Source organism: Mastomys coucha, unplaced genomic scaffold (assembly GCF_008632895.1).
Source record: "Mastomys coucha isolate ucsf_1 unplaced genomic scaffold, UCSF_Mcou_1 pScaffold21, whole genome shotgun sequence".
In the NCBI taxonomy this organism is placed as follows: Eukaryota; Metazoa; Chordata; class Mammalia; order Rodentia; family Muridae; genus Mastomys; species Mastomys coucha.
In genome coordinates this window covers 24522655-24542264 of record NW_022196904.1, presented here as the reverse complement: position 1 = coordinate 24542264, position 19610 = coordinate 24522655, and the positions used below count along the sequence as shown (strand labels likewise).

The 19610-nt window shown below is 52.2% G+C and overlaps 1 protein-coding gene across 1 annotated transcript; it reads left to right on the top strand.

The window, feature by feature from the left end:
* Positions 1-241: 241 nt before the first annotated feature.
* Positions 242-17567, top strand: Hpn (hepsin). The gene is made up of 13 exons (XM_031384846.1): positions 242-247; positions 596-742; positions 6643-6820; positions 6913-6954; positions 12278-12407; positions 12484-12606; positions 12713-12753; positions 13037-13202; positions 13295-13485; positions 16392-16487; positions 16637-16779; positions 16906-17070; positions 17233-17567. Exons 1-13 carry the CDS (start codon positions 242-244, stop codon positions 17269-17271), a joined length of 1467 nt encoding a protein of 488 aa, XP_031240706.1. The 3' UTR covers positions 17272-17567.
* Positions 17568-19610: the final 2043 nt, after the last annotated feature.

Genomic DNA, 19610 nt, shown 5'->3' with positions numbered 1-19610 from the left:
TGGTGGGACCGGATGCACTGGCGTCTAGCCGCTTCCGGCCACTTGGCCGGGGCCTGGGCCTGGGCAACCAGTGTTGCATTTTCAGGGCCGAGCCCCCATCCCCCTTTCAGGACTTTCCGGGCTCCAGAGGTCACTGGGCAGGCAGCACAGCGGCTGCCAAAACAAACCACCCCCGTGACTTGTAGGAAAGTGGCTGGGGGAGGGGCTGAGCCCCGCTAGGGACAGGAAGGGCTAGAGGCCCATGGCGGTATGAACTGGATCAGAGGAGGGCAGGGGACTGGCATGCAAGAAAATTCGAATGGAGGACCATATGGCTACAAGCGCGGTGGACCGGGGTAGGGGGGACAGCCAGAACTTTCCACCTCACTCCTCCAGTTTGGAATCTTAGCCTTAGGGCCACCGAGTGCCCCCAAGTTTGTCACAGACACACACCTGAGTCTCAGTGGAGGTGGGAGGCCTGGCTGGTAGCAGAGCCTGCCTGGTCCAACCCCTGCGGGCCCCGCCCCATCAGCCAGGTGGCCTCTGGGGTAGCCTGTCCTGGGGTCCGCCCTTCCCCGCCCTGTCCCCGCCTCCCACCCAGCCCCCTCCTCCTCAGGTGAGGCCGCAGGCTCGGCAGGCCCCACGCTGCCTGCCGCTGCTGCCACCCTTGCCTTTCGGGCTGCCCGCTGCTGTGGGGACACCATGCCTCTACCCAGGCCCGGAGACTAACCCCAAACCTGCACCATCTCCGGCGAACCCCAGGGTAAGGCACAGAATGCGAAGCCCCTCATCCCGCACCAGTCTGAAGCCCAGAAGCCCGTATAAGAGATCCCAGAAACCCCCAGACTACTCCAGTCTGCTTTCCCTGCTAACTCAGAAATCCGAGGACTCCCCCAAGTCCTCCCTCAAAACCCTCAAGTCCCCTGGAAGTTCAACCTCGGCCACCTGGCTCTGCCTCGCCACTCCAGGTGTCCCCCTGGTGGCTGGTCACACATTGCCACCATTGACCCCGGCCCAACCTCTGTCTTTGCATGCTCTGGCCCCAGCCCAGGGCCAGCTGCTCCCTGGATGAGAGCCTGGGACTGGGGGCGCCAGGACCGAGACAGGCCAGGCTCCCCCAGGCCATGCCTCCTTGTTCCTGTCCCTAGGTTCCGCCCCAGCCCAACAGGTCAACCTGGGAATCATTAACAAGAGTCCCTGACATGGCGAAGGAGGGTGAGTCCCCCCGTCCCTGAACCCCAGCTTCAGCCCTACCTGGCACCCCTCTTCTGGTTTGCCTCCCAGCCTGTACTCAGACCCCTATCTTGGTGTCCTGTCAGACTTAAGACCACCTGCCCCAAATCCTCGTCTTATCCGATTAACTATTAACTGGCCCTTCTGTGTGGCCGTGTGTCCCCACTACCCCATACGTCCTTCCTAGTGCCTTGCCTCAGTTTCCCCTTACTTCTCAGGGATTTCTCAGCTAACCAACATGTCGTCTTCTGGGGGTTGAGGTGGGTGCCGCTGCTGTTGTCATCCCCGTTAAGGATGCAGAGCTAGTTAGGTTGCTTCTGCTGTCTTTTACTGTGTGATCCTGGGCAGGTGACTTCATGTCTCTGGGCTTCAGTCCTCCTTTCCTAGAAGTCAAGTATGGATGGATACTAATATTCCCTCCGTGAGGTGATTGGGTTCATGGAACACACAGGCAACAGCTTGGGCCTTGGGGCGTAAGATACGTGTTGTAACCCAGAGGTGTTCTAATGGAGGTCACTCACTGTGGGAGCCCAAGAACAAAGGATCCAAGACCCCCTCCGATTCCAGGCATAGTCCTTCTATCTCTTGGCTTTGTGGGCAAAAGAGCAGAAGGGGGGACTTTGGACTTGACCTGGACGGATAGAGGAGAGAGACAGAAAAGCCACCCCAGGGGTGACTGAGACAGCTGCTCACACTGGCCGCCAGCCTCCTTCCCACCTTGTCTATACTTGGGGACCAAATGGCTAATCAGGGACAGTCCCCACCACACCCCGCTGCAATCCCCATCCTTGACTGTCCTCTAAGAGTCAGGCTAGTTGAATTCAGTCCTGGGCACTTTCTAGCTGTGTGGCTTTGGACGTGCCTTATTCTCTTTGGCCATCTATTTCCTTCGTTAAATGGAGATGGTCACTGTGTGGTATGGCGGGGAGGGTCTCGATGGGAAGCAGCTAAGGTGTGGGCCTGGTGATAAGCACCGGTGTGAGGCACTCAGACTCCAGAAATGGGCTGTGGGCCTCTGCGAACCAGGCTCCCCTCGACTTGTGCTGAGTGATCAGCTGATGGGCAGAGCCTGGCCCCTTTGGGACCTTTTTTTTCCCCTAGAGATGATTGAAGGGAGGTATCAGGGCTTGGGTCTATGAGGCAGGGAAGGGAGGGAGTGCCTGGATGGAGAGGGATGGAGAAGGCACAGAGCATGTTCCCTGCATCCTCAGGCGGCTCTCTGTGCTGCAAGAGGGCAGCCCTGGTAAAGGTGATGGGTCGAAGATGACAGCTTCGGCCGTGTCAACTGTGGTGTGGATTGAAGGAATTCAAAGGACAGTGAAGTGGGTGTTGGGAGATCCCAAGAGCTTCTGCAGCAGCTGCTGCTGATGTTTGTGAGACCCTGATGGCCGTGGAAGTGTGCACTGCTCTGGGCTCCCTTACTGCTGCTGGGGCCCTGGAATTAGAAGGAGTGATCAGGGAAGAAGGAAGGAGGCCATGCCAGGCAGGAGAAGATGGGGCAGGGTGCTCAGGGTGGATGTTGGATGGAGATGGTGGCCGACCAACCTCAGAAGGGTCCTTGGCAAAGTGGGATCTCTTCACAAGGTAGTACTAGAGGTTGCTCTAAACCTTGTTCTTTTTCTTTTACTCCTGAAATAATGAGGACCAAAGCCAGGCCCTTATACATGCTAGGCAGGGGCTCTACCACTGAGCCACACACCCAACCCCTCATTGGGGGATTCTAGGCAGGAACTCTCCCACTGAGCCACACCCCCAGCCCCTCACTAGGGGATTCTAGGCAAGAGCTCTACCACTGAGCCACACCCCAGCCCCTCACTAGGGATTCTAGGCAAGAGCTCTACCACTGAGCCACACCCCAGCCCCTCACTAGGGATTCTAGGCAGGGGCTCTACCACTGAGTCATGACCCCCAGTTCCAAAGTGGGGGATTCTCGGCAAGTACTCTACCACTGAGCCACACTCTCACCCCCTCACTGGGGGATTCAAGGCAGGGGCTCTACCACTGAGCCATGTCCTTAGCCTCCTTTTCTTCTTTTTTCTTCCTTTTGTTTTGATACTTACTCTCACTATGAAGCCCAGGCTGTCCTCAAATTTAACAATTCTTCTGCCTCAGCCTTCTGAAAAGCTGGAATGACAGGCTTCTAATCAGCTCTTTGTGAATTTTGTGGTTTGGGATAATCTGTGGAAGTTGTTTTAGGTGTTTAATAATGACCAATGTATATCTGAGAATTTGAAGACACCTATCTGGTCTCTAAAAGTTATGCTTATTTTGATGAGGGCTGGAAATGCTGGGTCTGGACATCACAGGCCTAGGGAATGTTCTTCATAGAGAAGGGACAGTTTGGGTTCACATTTCCATTTCCCAGGTTTCTGTGTAGAGGGGCCACCAGGGAGATGAGCCAATCTGGTATTAAGTACACACAATGCATGGCAGGGCTTAGAGCTGGTGAGCTGGAGCAGGAAGTGATCAGCAGATAAAGGGAGGTCCTGGGTTGAAGGCTTCTGAGACAGCTGCCTCTGTGTGGAGGAGTGGAAGTCCTAGGATGAGGGCTTCTGGGGCCAGGGCAAGAAAACCTAGGAATGAGAGAGATGAAGCAGAACTGCTGTGGGGAGCGGAGGAGGGCCTGGGGATGAGGGCCTGGGGATGAGGGGGATTAGGTAGAACTGCTGTGGGGAGAGGAGGAGGGCCTGGGGATGAGGGGTTGACACCAGACTCCTGTGGGGAGGGGAGGAGGGCCTGGGGATGAGGGGGATGAGATGGACTGCTGTGGGGAGGCGGGGAGGATCTGGGGATGAGACAGGGCTGCTACAGGAAGAAGAGGCGGACCTGGGATGAGGGGCTGACACAGGACTGCTATGGGGAGGGGGGAAGGAGAAACAGGCTTGGGACAGCAAGAGATGCAGTGAATGCAAAGGGAGAAGTGTGTAGAGGCTGCAGGAGCCCTAGGGCCCAGTGTAGTGCTCCGTGTTCTGTGCTAAGGTATCAGGAGTGCCCAGTTCTCATGCTACTGAGCTATTTTCCTCTGTAAGTGACACCTTGTCTTAAACCACTAACAGGAACTGCCCTAGCAAGATCCTGAACCACTCCCTGCTCTCTTTCTAATGCTGGTTTGGCACCGTGACCATTAGCCATGCCCCGAGGGATGTGCGTGAGAGGGCAGGGGCTCTTGCAGCCTCTGGGGTACTTTGCAGAAGGTTGGGGTCAGTGCAAGGCTTTCTTAGCAGTTGTATTCAGGCTCTAGGATCTCTAGTCCACTGGGGTGGATGTCCCCTTCTCTCTAAGCTCCTCCTGCTAAGCCTCCCATGGCCTCCCCCAGGCCATGGCACTCTCACTGTTTGGTCTTACAGCCCTCTAATGGAGCATCCTCAGTCTTGCCTGCTAGTCTTAGCCTGTGCAGTCCCTCAGACATGTGGCTCTGTCCTTTCTTATCTCTGTTTGCAGCTCTTAGATAATCTCTTCCTGGCGAATTTCCCCTTCCTTCAGAAGCCCCGTTTGATGCCCAACCACCCTACATTGCTTAACAGACAGACAGATGTCATAGAGCTTTATCATACTGACACACTGAGGCTCCCAGAGACAGTGACAGTTGCCCATAGTCACACAGCAAGAAGGACTGTTTATTGAGGACCTGCTGTAAACCAGGCACAATGGCACAGAAGAGGAGGTTTGGTTTCTTGGGGAACTACTTTGGAACCTGGATGTTGGTGTGCCCAGGGTTCAGGACAAGGCTGCAGGCTGAGTCACTGGAGATTTGTGACTCGATCTCTCAGGGCTGTGAGAAAGAGAACCATGATATGAGTCAGAAATAGAGACAATGCTGGGCACGTGGCAGGTGGCAGCTGGGGCTTGGGTATGAGGATGTATTTAAAGAACTTTAAAGTCATTTAAAAAGTGAGTGCTAGGTGCATGCTCATTTAACAGATGAGGAACCTGGGGCTCACAGAGGAGGTTCCACTTGTCCAAGATCCCAGCCTGGAAAGGGTAAGGCCGCTATTTTATATTTTATCCTTTCTTTTATATATTTTTATTTTCTGTGTGTGTGTGTGTGTGTGTACATGTGCACATGTGTATGTATATGTGTGTGTATGTGGGTGTGTGTGCATGCACATGTGTGTATGAATATGTGTGTATATATGTTTGTACATGCACATGTATGAGTATATATGTGTATATACATGTGGACATGCATATTCATATGTGTATGTGCATGGATGTGTTGTGCATGAACATGTGTGTATATGAATGTGTGTGTGTGTGTGTGTGTGTGTGTGTGTGTGTGTGTGTGTACCTGTGTACACATTGGGGATGGCACAGAGGAGAACCTTGTGTGTCCTGCCTTACACTCTCTGTTTAAGTCCCCTGAGCTGGGGGTCTCTCACTGAGCCTGCAACTAGGCTGCTGGCCAGCGAACCCCAGTGACCCTCTTGTCTGCCCACCCCAACAATGCAGGGCTTATAGATGTGTTCCACCACACCTGGCCTTTTAGGAACCTGTCTCTGGATCCCAAGCTTGCCCAGCAAGTGCTCTTACCCATGGAGCCATCCCTCCAAGGCCAGAGTGGGGTTGCCAGACATAGTTCCATGCCTGGAATCATAGCACTCAGGAAGCAGAGGCTAGCCTGAGTATCGTGGGGAGATGTTGTCTAAGCAAACCATAGTTAGTGGTGGTGCACGCCTTTAATCCCAGCACTTGGGAGGCAGAGGCAGGTGGATTTCTGAGTTCTGAGGCCAGCCTGGTCTACAGAGTGAGTTCCAGGACAGCCAGAGCTACACAGAGAAACCCTGTCTCGAAAAACAAAACGAAATGAAACAAAACCAAAACATGGGCAGATATGGTGACATATAGCTGCCATCCCAGCACTAAGGGAGGCAGGCGGGCAAACTCTCACTGGTTTGATGCCAGCATTGCTATGTAGCAAGACCTCACCTTAAAATACAAACCAGACAACAACAACAACAACAACAAATCCAAAATGAGTTCAGCTAAGTTTCAAAACTTGGTTTTGGGTTTGGGTTTGGGTTCTCAAACTCCCAGGGACAAATTTGATCTTGGAACTGGGTCTTGTGAGAAAGAGGTCTGGCTTTAGGGTTACCAAGAAAGAGGGTAAAGTTCAGAGGTCACAGGCACCTTAAAGTTGTAAGAACTTCTGGAAAAGTTGTCAGGAGAGAGGATCTAGGGACAGGCTGGCAGGAAGCAACAAGAGAAATCTCCAGAAGTGCCTTGTCATTGGAAAGGAGTAGCCACCAGTCCCCGGAGCGGGGAGCAGGAGGCCCTGCCATGCCTCCTCCCAGCTGGAACCCTTGGGGAGCCAGACACCTGGCTGTCCACACGACAGGAGAGAGACAGCCCTGCCAGCTGCCCAGCCTTGGGAAATGAGGCTTGTGGTACCACAGGCCTAGGCCTGATAAGGTATCCTGCATTCCCTGGCAGGGGACTGGCCTGGTGCCCAACCCTCGCTGTGCTGAGGACCGAACTGGCAGTGGCCCCAGCTTGGTGTCTGTTGCAGGTGGCCGGACTACATCATGCTGTTCCAGACCCAAGGTGGCAGCTCTCACTGTGGGTACCCTGCTGTTCCTGACAGGCATTGGGGCCGCATCCTGGGCCATTGGTGAGAAAACACCCCTCCCTCCCCAAGCTCCCGAGGCCTCCCCTACCCCAAGGGTTACAACCTGCCTGTTCTCCCCTCTCTCCTCTCCACAGTGACCATCCTACTCCAGAGTAACCAGGAGCCACTGTACCAAGGTGAGTAGAGCGGGCCTGGATCCCTAGGGTGTCCAGAAGCAAAAGCACGATGAAGAACTCAAAGCGTTCTTGGGACTGATAGCTGGGTTTCGACTCAGTGTCTCTCATGCTGTCTGAACCAGGATTTTGTCTGCAGCTCAGGCTGGCTTAGGAACTCACCCAGGCTGGCCTCAGATTTGTGGCAAACCTCCTGCCTCAGCTTCCAAGTGATAGGACTGCAGGCATGAAGCAACGTGTCCAAGTGAGAGGCTGTAGTCTAAGTGACTCAGGAGAGTCCCATCCAAGAAGTATAGACGTAACGTGGCTTAGCTTTTGAAGTCTACCGCTGAAGGGTATGATTATTATCCAAGTCCTAAACAAGTCAGCAACGAGTATCGTGTGTGTGTGTGTGTGTGTGTGTGTGTGTGTGTGTGTGTGTGTGTGTATGTGTTCAGTTTTATTTTTAAGATAAGGTCTCATGCAACGCAGGCTGGCTTCAAACTTACTATGGAGGACTCTGAACCTCTTGATCCTCCAACCTCCACCTTCCAAGTGCATCACCACACCTGCTGAAACACACATATAGACATACATATACACATACATGTATGTACATATGTACGTACACATACATATATAATATACATGTGTATACATATATACACACACACACATAATATATCTTGGGATGTGGTCAAATACATTCCAGAGGGTCAGGATGAACTCCCAGCTCCTAGTGGCTTCTATCTGCCCTTTATATCGATGTGGGACATGAAGACCAGAGAATCCGTGGCCCATAGTGACGGAGCCAGGAACAGCTCTCAGAGTTGTAGACACGTTTGCAGCACGTGGAGACGCAGCCACAGGAACATAGAGGCAGGGATCACATGTGAAATGAAGCACTGAAGCTTCCCCAGTGCCACTCCAAGCCGCTTCTCTATGACCCTGGGCAACAGAAGGGGGTGGTGATGGAGGGGTGGAGCGTGCTTTTTCGAAGAAACAGGATTACAGATTTGAAACAGTTGGCATTGGACTCAGTCATCCAGACTGAACTTAGAAACGCTGACCTCTGGCCAGGGACCAGCCTCGAGACTTGACGGTATTGGTACATTAAGTCCTACAACAGCCTGTTTTCATGTAGCGTGAAGCCACGGATGGGACAAGGGTCAGCATGGTAGCATACACCTCTTCATTCTCAGGAGACTGAGGTAGGAAGATTCTGAGTTTGAAGATAGCCTGGGCTATGTCTCAGGCTTAGCTGCAGGCTAAGCCTGTTATCATCTCAGTGTATGTAACAGGGGAAACTGAGGCTCTGTGAAGTAGACTGACTTGCCCAGGATCACAGATCAGTAAATGACAGAGCAAGGAGATCCGTAGGCTCTGTCACTCCACGCAGTGCCACAAAGGAGTCCCAACCCTAAAGACTCTTAGGATAGGGTCCTGTCTGACTGACGGTTCACCTTGGCTTGCAGATCTGTCTCTCCGGACTCTAGTCTCAGGGCTTCTGCCTGCTCCCTAATACACTGTCTTCAGCACCTCACCTTCATCCTCACCCTTTGTAGTACTGATGATAGAACGCAGCATCTTACAAATGCTTAGCTGCCTAGCAGGTATCCTACAGCTGAGCCACACCTCCAGCCCCTCACTGGAGGATTCTAGGCAGGGGCTCTACCACCTAACCATACCCACCCTTAGCCCCTCAGTGCCTGTACCCTGTCAGCTGAACTTTCTGGAATGCTGAGATAGGATGGTGCAGACAAGAAAACAACCCTGACTGTATCCCGACTTTATTTTGTTCTGGGAATGGCATACCTCTAAATATATCTGACAGTTTGGTGGGCACACCTGGTGGCATCCAGCACACCAGAAGAAAGGCTTTTAAAGTGGCAAAAAAACAGCACAGAATGTGGCTTTCAGACAAAGTGGGCCTGAGGGTGCACAGTGGGGACAGGCAGCTACTTGGAAAGGTGAGGCAAGAAAGGTGTAAGTTCCAGTCCTAAGAAACAGAAGGAAGGAAAGAAGGAAAGGAAGGAAGGGAGGGAGGGAGGGAGGGAGAAAGGAAGGAAGAAAGAGAGGAAGGAAGGAAGAGAGGAAGGAAGGAAGAAAGGAAGGGAGGGAGGGAGAGAGGGAGAGAGAGAAAGAAAGGGGGCAAGGGGAGGGAGGGAGGGAAGGAAAAGAAGGAAAGAAGGAAGGGAGGAAGGAAGGAAGGAAAAGGAGGAAAGAAGGAAGGAAGGAAAAGGAGAAAGAAGGGAGGAAGGAAGAAAGGAAGGGAGGGAGGGAGGAAGGAAGCAAGCATTTGATGCCTCCTCCCACTTCCAGTATCTTCCCAATACCCCGCCCCCCAAATTCCTAATATGTTGGAAATCTCTTAAGCAGTTAGGAATGCTGCCTGCTGACTCCAAGTTGCTGTTCTTGTCTTGATCTTGGGCGTTCAGGGGATGGTGAGCACCACTCAGTGAGAGGTTTCAAGCGGCTCTTGATAAAACCCTGGATGGGTTGGAGGCCGTTTATTACAGCAAGCTGCCTAGCAGCTTTTAGTCTTACTGTGGATGAGTTTATGCTGGCCAAAGAAAGGACAGAATTCTCCACAAACCTAAGCAGAGAATGTGGAAGTCAGCAGGCAGTCTTAGTTCAAATTCCGGTTGGCCGATTGTTAGCTGTCTGAACTGAACAGGTGTATCCTTTGATGTTTAGTTCACCATCTGTGAGATGTGCATTTCATTTTATTTTTTAAATTGGAGCTAGGGATTGGACCAAAGGTCTTATATGCATGCAGGCAGGCGCTCTACCACTGAGCCACACCCCAAGCCCCTCAAGGGAGAATTCTAGGCAGAGGCGCCACCATTGAACCATGCCCCCAGCCCCCCTCCATGGGGGATTCTAGGCAGGGGCTCCACCACTGAGCCACGCCCCCAGCCCCTCACTGGGCGATTCTAGGCAGATGATCTACTGTTGTGCAAAGATGCCAACCAGCCCCCCCCCTTTTATTTACATTTCACTGTGAGACCCTTTTCTCCGAGTTACTTAGGCTGGTCTTGAACTCACTCCAAACTGGACTTGGGCTTGTGGTCTGCTAGCCTCAGCTTCCTAAGTCGGTGAGAAGATAGGCCAGTGCCACTGGACCTAGTGTTCTCCCTACAAAATATTCCCAGAATCCAGTTTTCTTCCCCGTGCTGCCCCCTGCTGGCCCAGCCTCAGTCCCTGTCACATTGTGGTCATAGTTTGGACTCTAGTTCTTGCCCTACAGTCTGCCCCTACCAGCAGCCAGAAGGAATTCATACACCCTCCAATCAGGTCAGTGTGTGACTCCTTCCCCTGAGCTGAGTCCTGGTCCAGCTGCATGGCTGCACACTGGTCCAGCTGCAAGCCAGCTCTGCCAACCTCTCTCTGCCTTCTCACCCAACTCCCTGCCTCAGCCCTCAGATCTCCACTGCCTGTTCCTTAGTTCCCCTGGCCTACTTCTCGGTCCCCTCTCAGATCTCAGCATCCTTCTCACCTTCATCTCTTTTTCCTCGCTGCTCATGTGGCATCTTCCCAGAGAAGCTGTCCCTGCCTGCCTACTTACAGCAAAGTGCATTGCCACCCCCACCTACCAGCTCCCCCTCCCTTCTGTCAGCCTCCGTGTCTCCATGGCCCCTTCTGCTGCAGCACAGGACACGCTTCCGTTATTTGTCCTGCTCATTATCTGTCTCCCCTCCTGGGCTTTGCACTCCACACAAGAAGAAATGTTGTGATTTTTGTCTGCAGCCTAAAATAGGAGCCAGCATGTTCAAAGTTAGTTGGTAAATAGAAAGAAATGCCCCTATGGGCTTTGCCCTGACTCAGGTGTGAATGGGGCTTCTCTAACCTTATGGAGACAGATGGAGGACCAGGGAGCATTGGCCAACCACACAGACTGCCCCAGACATCCTCAGACAGAACCACTGCTCTGAGCTAGCCTTCCGATACAGCCCAGTCCTGCATTATTCTCCCTCCCTCCCTCCCTCCCTCCTCCCCCCCCCCACCGCCTCTCTCTCTCTCTCCCGCCCTCCATTCCATGCTTCTGTCCTGAGACATAATGCAGCCTTGATTGACCTCATTCTCATGAGCCTCCTGCCTCAGTCTCCTGAATGTTGGGATGTTTTCATACCTGACTCTTGTCAGTTTCTTAATGATGCATTGGCTGGGTGACTTTTGTTTTGATTTTTGAAACAGAGTCTTGTAGCCTTGGCTGGCTTGGAATTAGATATAAAGCCCACACTGGCCTCAAACCTGCAGCATCTTTTCTGCCTTGGCCTCCCAAGTGCTGGGATGGTAGAAGCCACCCCAGCTAAGGTGACTCTGGAATCTGGAATCACTGTCTGGACTCCCAGGTTCTGCTTTGGTGATAGAAGAGCCTGGGTTCCTCCTTTTCCTCCTCTCCATTATTATTACTATTATTATTATTATTAATTATTATTATTAATTGAGACAGAGTTTCTCTTTGTAGCTCTGGCCGTTCTGGAACTCGTTCTGTAGACCAGGCTAACCTTGAACTCACAGAGATCTGCTTGCCTCCACCTCCTGAGTGATGGAATTAAAGCTGTGCACACCACCATCGCCAGGCTAAAATGTGTAGGCCAGGAGAGTCACAAACTCATGATTCTTCTGCCACTGCCTCCTTTGGCAAATTCTAGGCACATGTGCCAGGACAACCCGCCCTCCTCCTCTTTGTTATTATTGTTGTTGTTGTTTTTTATTTGTTTTTTGAGACACGGTTTCTCTGTATATCCCTGGCTGTCCTGGAACTCACTCTGTAGACCAGGCTGGCCTCGAACTCAGAAATCCGCCTGCCTCTGCCTCCCAAGTGCTGGGATTAAAGGCATGCGCCACCACTGCCCAGCTCCTCCTCCTCGTTTTGATAGGGAGCTTGAACTGTTCTTGAACTCGTGATTCTGTCTTCATCCTCTAAGCACTAGGATTATGTCCATTTTTTCCTGCCACACCCCTTCTAACCTTTCTTTTCTCCAGGTCATACTTATTTAAATGTTTTAGTGACCTGGTGGTGAATTAGCTAAGGGTTTCTGACCTCTCCTGGTTGTTCCCCAAGCCTGAATTCATCCACAATGAATTCCCTGCGCAGGCTCACTCTCCCAAGTCAGATGAAGTCATTTGCCTGCCTCCTGGTGTCCAAGTCACGGTCCTGCAGCTTGGCTATCCCAGTGGGGGAGACACGCCCACTAGTATAATCCAACCTAGTAGTGGATGCAGATGCCACCTCTGGGCCATGAAGGTTGCAAGACCAGAGCCCTCGGGGCCTCAGGCGGCCAGGGAAGCTGGTGACCCGCTGCCCATAGAACCCAGGCCTGGCTTTGTCACCCTGCAGTGCAGCTCAGTCCCGGGGACTCACGGCTTGCAGTGTTCGACAAGACGGAGGGAACTTGGAGGCTGCTATGCTCCTCACGCTCCAACGCCAGGGTGGCAGGTCTTGGCTGTGAGGAGATGGGCTTCCTCAGGTACCAGGATGGCCCTCGGGGGTAGGGAAGGGGATGGAATCGGGCCAGAGGTGGCTCTGACCCGAGCCCTGCGCAGGGCTCTGGCGCACTCGGAGCTGGATGTGCGAACTGCGGGCGCCAACGGCACATCGGGCTTCTTTTGCGTGGACGAGGGCGGTCTGCCTCTGGCTCAGAGGTTGCTGGATGTCATCTCTGTATGGTGAGCAGGGCGGCTGCGGGTGGCACTGGCAGGTCTCCAAATATCGTTCTAACGGGTCCCCTGTTTGGTCTCTCTGTCCCCATCCCTGTCCTGTGTCTTCTCATAGCGACTGTCCTAGAGGCCGATTCCTGACTGCCACCTGCCAAGGTGAGAGGGTCGTGGTGGACACAGGGGGCACTGGGGAGGACACAGATCCTTCTCTACATGTAGCCCAAGACTGGAGTCCTGGGGCCGCAGGGTGGAGTGTATCCCACAAACTGCCCAGGTTCTCCACATGTCATATCCCCTTGAACAACCCCAAGCTTGGGGGAGAGCCTTGTTCCCACAAACTGCTGGATCAGGGCTGGGTCTCCTCCCATCCCTGAAGCTGGGCTATGTCCTGGAACTCAGATCCCTTCCATTCCCAACCTTCCTTGTCACCTCACCACAGACTGTGGCCGCAGGAAGCTGCCGGTGGACCGCATTGTGGGGGGCCAGGACAGCAGCCTGGGAAGGTGGCCGTGGCAGGTCAGCCTGCGCTATGACGGGACGCACCTCTGCGGGGGGTCCCTGCTGTCTGGGGACTGGGTGCTGACCGCTGCACATTGCTTCCCAGAGTGAGTGTTCCCCCACAGTGCCACCTGGGGTAGGGCAGGAAAGAGGTCTGCAGAGGCCGGGCCCAGGGACTTGTCCCTTCTGTCCCTGGCAGGCGGAACCGGGTCCTGTCTCGGTGGCGAGTATTTGCTGGTGCTGTAGCCCGGACCTCACCCCATGCTGTGCAACTGGGGGTTCAGGCTGTGATCTATCATGGGGGCTACCTTCCCTTTCGAGACCCTACTATCGACGAAAACAGCAATGACATTGCCCTGGTCCACCTCTCTAGCTCCCTGCCTCTCACAGGTAAGTCTGGAAGTCTAGCCTCAGCATAAGGACTCCAGAGCCTTAGGGATCAAAGAAGAGGCCTATGAAGCAAAGTAAATCCATCTTCAGGTTTCCATAGCGATGGCGATAACAAACCCACCATTATTAGGGAGCACAGACTGGATTTTAGCCATGAATGCTAGATAGCATGGCTGGCAGTCACACAAAACCCTCTGAGCCTTCTTAAAGGGGTCGGTCAGTCACTGTATGATCCAGCGATTCCTTTCCTGTCGATGAGAGAAGGGATACAGATGGTCACATGGAAAACCAGTGCTCAGATGCTCTTAATAGAACATTTAGTCATAGTAACCTGGACATGAAGCCTAGAATCCCAGCACTCAGGGGGAGGAAGAGGCAGGAGGAGCGGGTTCAAGGCTAGCCTTGACCACATAATAAGTTTGAGGCTAACCTAGGCTACACAAGATACTTTTAAGTAAATAAGCAAATAACCCCCTCACATATGAGAGGAGTTAGGAGTGGAGATGTTGCAAACACGTAAAGAATCTGAAGTTTCTTCTGGGGAGAGAGAATGTTCTACAGTGGAACACCGTGACGGTCGTGCCAGTCTGGGGACGTGACAGAGCCGCAAGTTCATGCATATGCTTTAACATGGAGAATTATAAGACATGAGTTACAGTGGTGTGAAGCTGCAGTCATATACCTCAGTAAGGCTGTCCCCCTCCAAAACCATGCAGAAGAGAGACTGGAGAGATGTCTCAGCGGTTAACAGTGCTTCCTATCCTTACAGAGGGCCCTCGTTCAGTCGTAGCATCCACATCAAGTCGCTCACAACTATCTCTAATTCCAGCTCCAGAGAATCCAGTGCTCCTTTCTGGACTTCACAGGCAGGCGCACAGGCAGGCGTGTGTGCATGCACACATACACACACACATACGTGTGAATAAAAATAAATGTTAAGGTGTCCTTCCAGAGGACCCAGGTTCAATTCGTAGCACCCATGTGGCAGCTCAGTCCCGAGGGATCCAACTCCCTTACACAGACATACATGTGGCAAAAACAATGAGTGCACATGAAATAAAAATAACTAAATCAGTTTTTAAAAAGGTATGGAGAGCCAGGTGTGGCACATGCCTGTCATCTGAGCATTGAGGGAGGTTGACGTAGGAAGACCCTGAGGCCACCCTGGGCTGTGTTGAAAGACCCTTTTCTCAAAACACCCAAAATAAATAACTACATAAATAATAGTAAAGACACAAGAACAGTGGTGTGCCGAGCTTACGTATGTGCTACATGAAACCATTTTGGTCAAAGAGAATCTATGCGACTGTGGTCCCTATGAGACAAGATGGCCTTGTGACATCAGAATCTTAATTTGCATGAAGGACACTCTTAGGACCTGCAGGCAACAATGAATCATCCGAGGACACATTTCTCAGAGCGTCTGCTCGTTGCTAAGTGACCGTGCGTTTTCGCCGGCCTTGGTGTGTCCTGTGTCTGGACTCACCTCGTCTTCCCACAAGGGTGGCCGTGGCCTCTCTCGCTGATTATCCTCATTATTCCCTTAAGTGCTTCCTGCTCTCAACAGCACATCCGTTTCTTACCAAGGCTTCTGCAGGGAAGTTATTTTGTGTGTACACTTTGTTTTCTTTTGATGCTGGGGACCAACCCTGGGACCTTGTGTACTGAAGGCAAGCACTCCACCGCTGAGCTATGGGACCTCGTGTACTGAGGGCAAGCACTCCGCCGCTGAGCTATAACCCCAGCTTGCAGCATGGTTATTGTTTTGCACTGGGGTTGTATGGAGGGTGAGGTGACATTTTGCAACACGGTGCTGAGGCACAGGGAGATAGCAGTGAGGGGCTACCAGGACTGCCTGCTCTGCTCTGCTCCAGGACACTCCATCTCAGCAGGCGCCTGTGTTTATTATTATTGTGTTGTTTTGTTTTTTGGTTTTGCTTTTTTTTTTTTGAGACAGGGTTTCTCTGTATAGCCTTGGCTGTCCTGGAACTCACTCTGTAGAACAGGCTGGCCTCGAATTCAGAAATCGACCTGCCTCTGCCTCCCAAGTGCTGGGATTAAAGGCATGTGCCACCACACCCTTATTATTTTTTTAAAGATTTATTTATTATTATATGTAAATATACTGTAGCTGTCTTCAGATGCACCAGAAGAGGGCATCAGATCTCATGACGGGTGGTTGTGAGCCACCATGTGGTGGAATTTGAACTCAGGACCTTCAGAAGAGCAGTCGGTGCTCTTAACCGCTGAGCCATCTCTCCAGTCCCCCTTATTATTTTTAATATAATGATTTTATATTTAATAGAATTAATTTATTTTATGTGCATTGGTGTTCTGCTTGGATGTATGTCTGTATGAGGGGATCTGATCCTGGAGTTATGGATAGCTACGAGCTGTCACGTGGGTGCTAGGACTGGAACCTGGGTCACCTGGAAGAACAGCCAGTGCTCTTAAGGGGCCGAGCCGTCTCTCCAGCCCTCTGTGTGTTTATTATTGCAGTTTTCTGACAGGTAGAAATCAAGGGACTCGAGAGCAGGGTGTGCTTTCCTGTTTCCTGCCTCTGGGCTGAAGATAGCCCCATCCATGGTCATGGTTAGGAGCCCAAACTTGGGGAATTAAGCTAACTTAGGTTCCAATTCCAATTATGCCATTGTGTCTACGAAACAAGTTGACTTGGTCTCTTGTCCCTCCTGATGCAAAGGTCAGTCCCAGTTCTCTAGGATGATTGGGGATGGAAAAAAAAAAAAAAGATTTGGGAAAGTAGTGTACACACTGGAAGATGAAGGTTCCATCCAGGTAGTGATAGGGTATGCTGGGGTTGTGCGGAGGGTGAGGTGGCTGGATAGCTGTGTCCCATGAAGAATAGACTGGCTAGTGGGGGCCAAACCGTATGCTCTCTCTCACAGAATACATCCAGCCGGTGTGTCTTCCTGCTGCGGGACAGGCCCTGGTGGATGGCAAGGTCTGTACTGTGACCGGCTGGGGTAACACACAGTTCTATGGTGAGTTCCAAGCAATACCAGCCAACACCACTAGGAGGGGCTGAATCTGCTCTGGGGGAAGCTCAGTGAACCTCAAAGAGACCATGGAGTGGGAACCAGCAGAGAGGGTTTGATTCCTAATTCTGGTCACCTTATCCATGTCCCCTTAGGCCAACAGGCTATGGTGCTCCAAGAGGCCCGGGTTCCCATCATAAGCAATGAAGTTTGCAACAGCCCCGACTTCTATGGGAATCAGATCAAACCCAAGATGTTCTGTGCTGGCTATCCTGAGGGTGGCATTGATGCATGCCAGGTGAGGGACACAGTGGGCAGCCCCCAGGCCTAACACTATAGAGAAGGAGGCAGGGTAATGGGGACAAGGGCTCCCCACTTGAGTCCTGGTGGTCTCTAGTCAGGTGTCCCATCCCCCCACCACCAGGGTGACAGTGGAGGCCCCTTTGTGTGTGAGGACAGCATCTCTGGGACATCAAGGTGGCGGCTATGCGGCATTGTTAGCTGGGGTACGGGCTGTGCTTTGGCCCGGAAGCCAGGAGTGTACACCAAAGTCACTGACTTCCGGGAGTGGATCTTCAAAGCCATAAAGGTGAGTTGCTATGGTGGGGGACTATCTGGGACCCTAATAAGGAAGAAGAAAGAGGGCACTCCGGAGAACAGGTGGATTCCCATAGGCTTCTGGGGATGAGACACTAGGTATAGTGTTGAGAGAAGCATCTGAGACCTTGGAAGTCCATGGCTCTTTCCCTAGACTCACTCTGAAGCCAGTGGCATGGTGACTCAGCCCTGATCCCGCTTCATCTTGCTGCTCCGCGCTGCACCAGCATCCAGAGTCAGAGTTGGTCTGGTGGCTCCAGCCCCACGAGGTAGGCTCTGCACTGGGCCTCACATGGAATGGTTTTCTGCTTGGATCCAGTCCACAGGTCCCAGGACTTCTCTTCCACAGTGGCCGGCCCACTCGATCCCAGGGCCATTGGCCTCACCCTCCCACCCCATGTAAATATTACTCTGTCCTCTGGGGGTTGCTTCCTAGGCACCCCTTGTGCAGATGCTCTTTAAATAATAAAGGTGGTTTTGATTAATGGGTCTCTGCATTTACAAACTCAAGCAGCAGTGTGGACATTTTGAGAGTAGCAGAGAGAACTGAGGGCCTACCACAAATCAAGAAGGGATTTTGATCCTCCCAGTTCCTACCCACTTGAGAAAACATTTAAGCTGGTCCTGATGGCTGACTCCTGTAATTCCAACACTTGGGGGGATCTTCACAAGCTTAAAAGTTAGCCTGGGTTACATAGTAAGTTCTAGGCCAGCCTTGGCTACACTGTGAAATCCTATCTCAAATAATAAAAAGGATTGGTGGATCGGGGCAGGGCTAAAATGGCGGAGAGAATCTGACTTTAGGAATTGCTCAATCCAACCAGGCAGTGGTGGCACATGCCTTTAATCCCAGCACTTGGGAGGCAGAGGCAGGCAGATTTCTGAGTTCGAGGCCAGCCTGATCTACAAAGTGAGTTCCAGGACAGCCAGAGCTATACAGAGAAACCCTGTCTTGAAAAACAAACAAACACACAAAAAAGAAATGCTTAATCCAACAACTCTCAAATCTCCTTCACTCTGCCGGCTTTCTGCAGACTTTCCCAAAACCAGAAGAAATGCATTCCATTTCTACATAAGCGAGGGTATGTGTAGTGGACCAAGTTCAAGCACGCACGCGCGCACACACACTTCTTTAATGAGAACACCAGCAAGAAAAGAAAAAGAAAAAAATAGTCCCCGGGAGGCCCAGCTCTGGGTCAGAATTGGGTCGTGTGAACTTATTGGATTTCCCTGTACCCGAAGTGGTGCCTGGGCCTGGGGGTAGGGGCTGGGGGGTGGGTCTTCAGGATCCACATAGCTGTGTGTGGGAGACTCTTCAAAAGAAAATGAGGAGCTGTTTCCGGAGAACGTGGACACCAATGTCCGAGGAGCAATAAATATGTCTGCTCATGGACAACAGAGATCAAAACCTTGTGGAGCAGAGAGGGGTGAGTGTCAAGCCATGAAAGTGCAGCTTGAAGGGCAAGGCCCCTCAGGGTCCCACGCCTTCCTGCCTTGGGACTGGGTCCTCCCCTTCCCCTGCCTGCATGTGCAGAGCTCTGTGGCGAGCAGATGGCCACCAGGGGGAGCTGTAGCCCTGGCGCTTGAGAACACAGGCTGAAAGGGGCTGGCTCAGCAGGAGAAAATGTTCAACCTATGCTGCCTCTCAAGATTTTAAACACTTCTAAATTTATTTTTGCTGGGGGTTTTTTTCCTTGCTTTTGGGGCCTTTTTTTTTTGAGACAGAGTCTCACTATGTAGCCCCGGCTTTCCTGGAACTTGCTGTGAAGATCAAGCTTCCTTTGAACTCACAGACATCTGTTTGATTCTGCCTCCTGAGTGCTGGGATTAAGGGCTTTGCCACCTGCATCCAGCCTGTTGGGGGCATTTCTCCGGTAGGAACCATAACTGGTCTGGAACTCTATGTCACCCAGGCTGGCCTTCAGTGTGTGACAATCCTGCATCCGCTTTGCCAGTGTGGGTTCTCAGCCTTGCCACTGCCAGCTTAAGATCTTAACTGATAAATGTTAGAATGCCACACAGCCAGCTAGACTCAAATAGAAACTTCTTAAAAATCACCCAAGAGGGACTCACAATCCATTTGTCTTGGAAACGTTGTAGCCATCAGCATCCCCCACAGCCTTAGTAAGGTCACCTCTGTGTTGCCAGCAAAGAGCCTCCCAGCCCCACGTGTCACTCACAGAACACGGATCCACCATGGCTCCTCAGGGGTCTTCCAAAAGTTGTCTTGTCAGTGGCATTTTGGAGGGTCAGTCAATGTTGGCGTGCCAGAAATGCACATGACTTCCCTAGCATGCTCAAAGCCCTGAGTTTGAAACCCAACAGTGCACACACAACTGTATACAGAGTTGGAGGGCGGTGGCTATAAATATCCCTTTGTAATTAATTGTCAGACGCATGAGGCCTCTCCAGGTATGTGGTGCCCCGTGGAGGGTTTGAACGGGTGTGTTTTGGAGGAAGGCGAATGTTTGTGCAAAGGGGACACGTGGAGAGGGCGTGGCCTTGCCCTGAGAGGAGGGGATTGTGGCCCTA

Coding starts and splice junctions, on each gene's coding strand:
- Hpn (XM_031384846.1), top strand. Junction 743..6,642: donor CATCTCCGGCGAACCCCAGG/GTAAGGCACAGA, acceptor ATTCCCTGGCAG/GGGACTGGCCTGGTGCCCAA. Junction 12,408..12,483: donor GAGGAGATGGGCTTCCTCAG/GTACCAGGATGG, acceptor AGCCCTGCGCAG/GGCTCTGGCGCACTCGGAGC.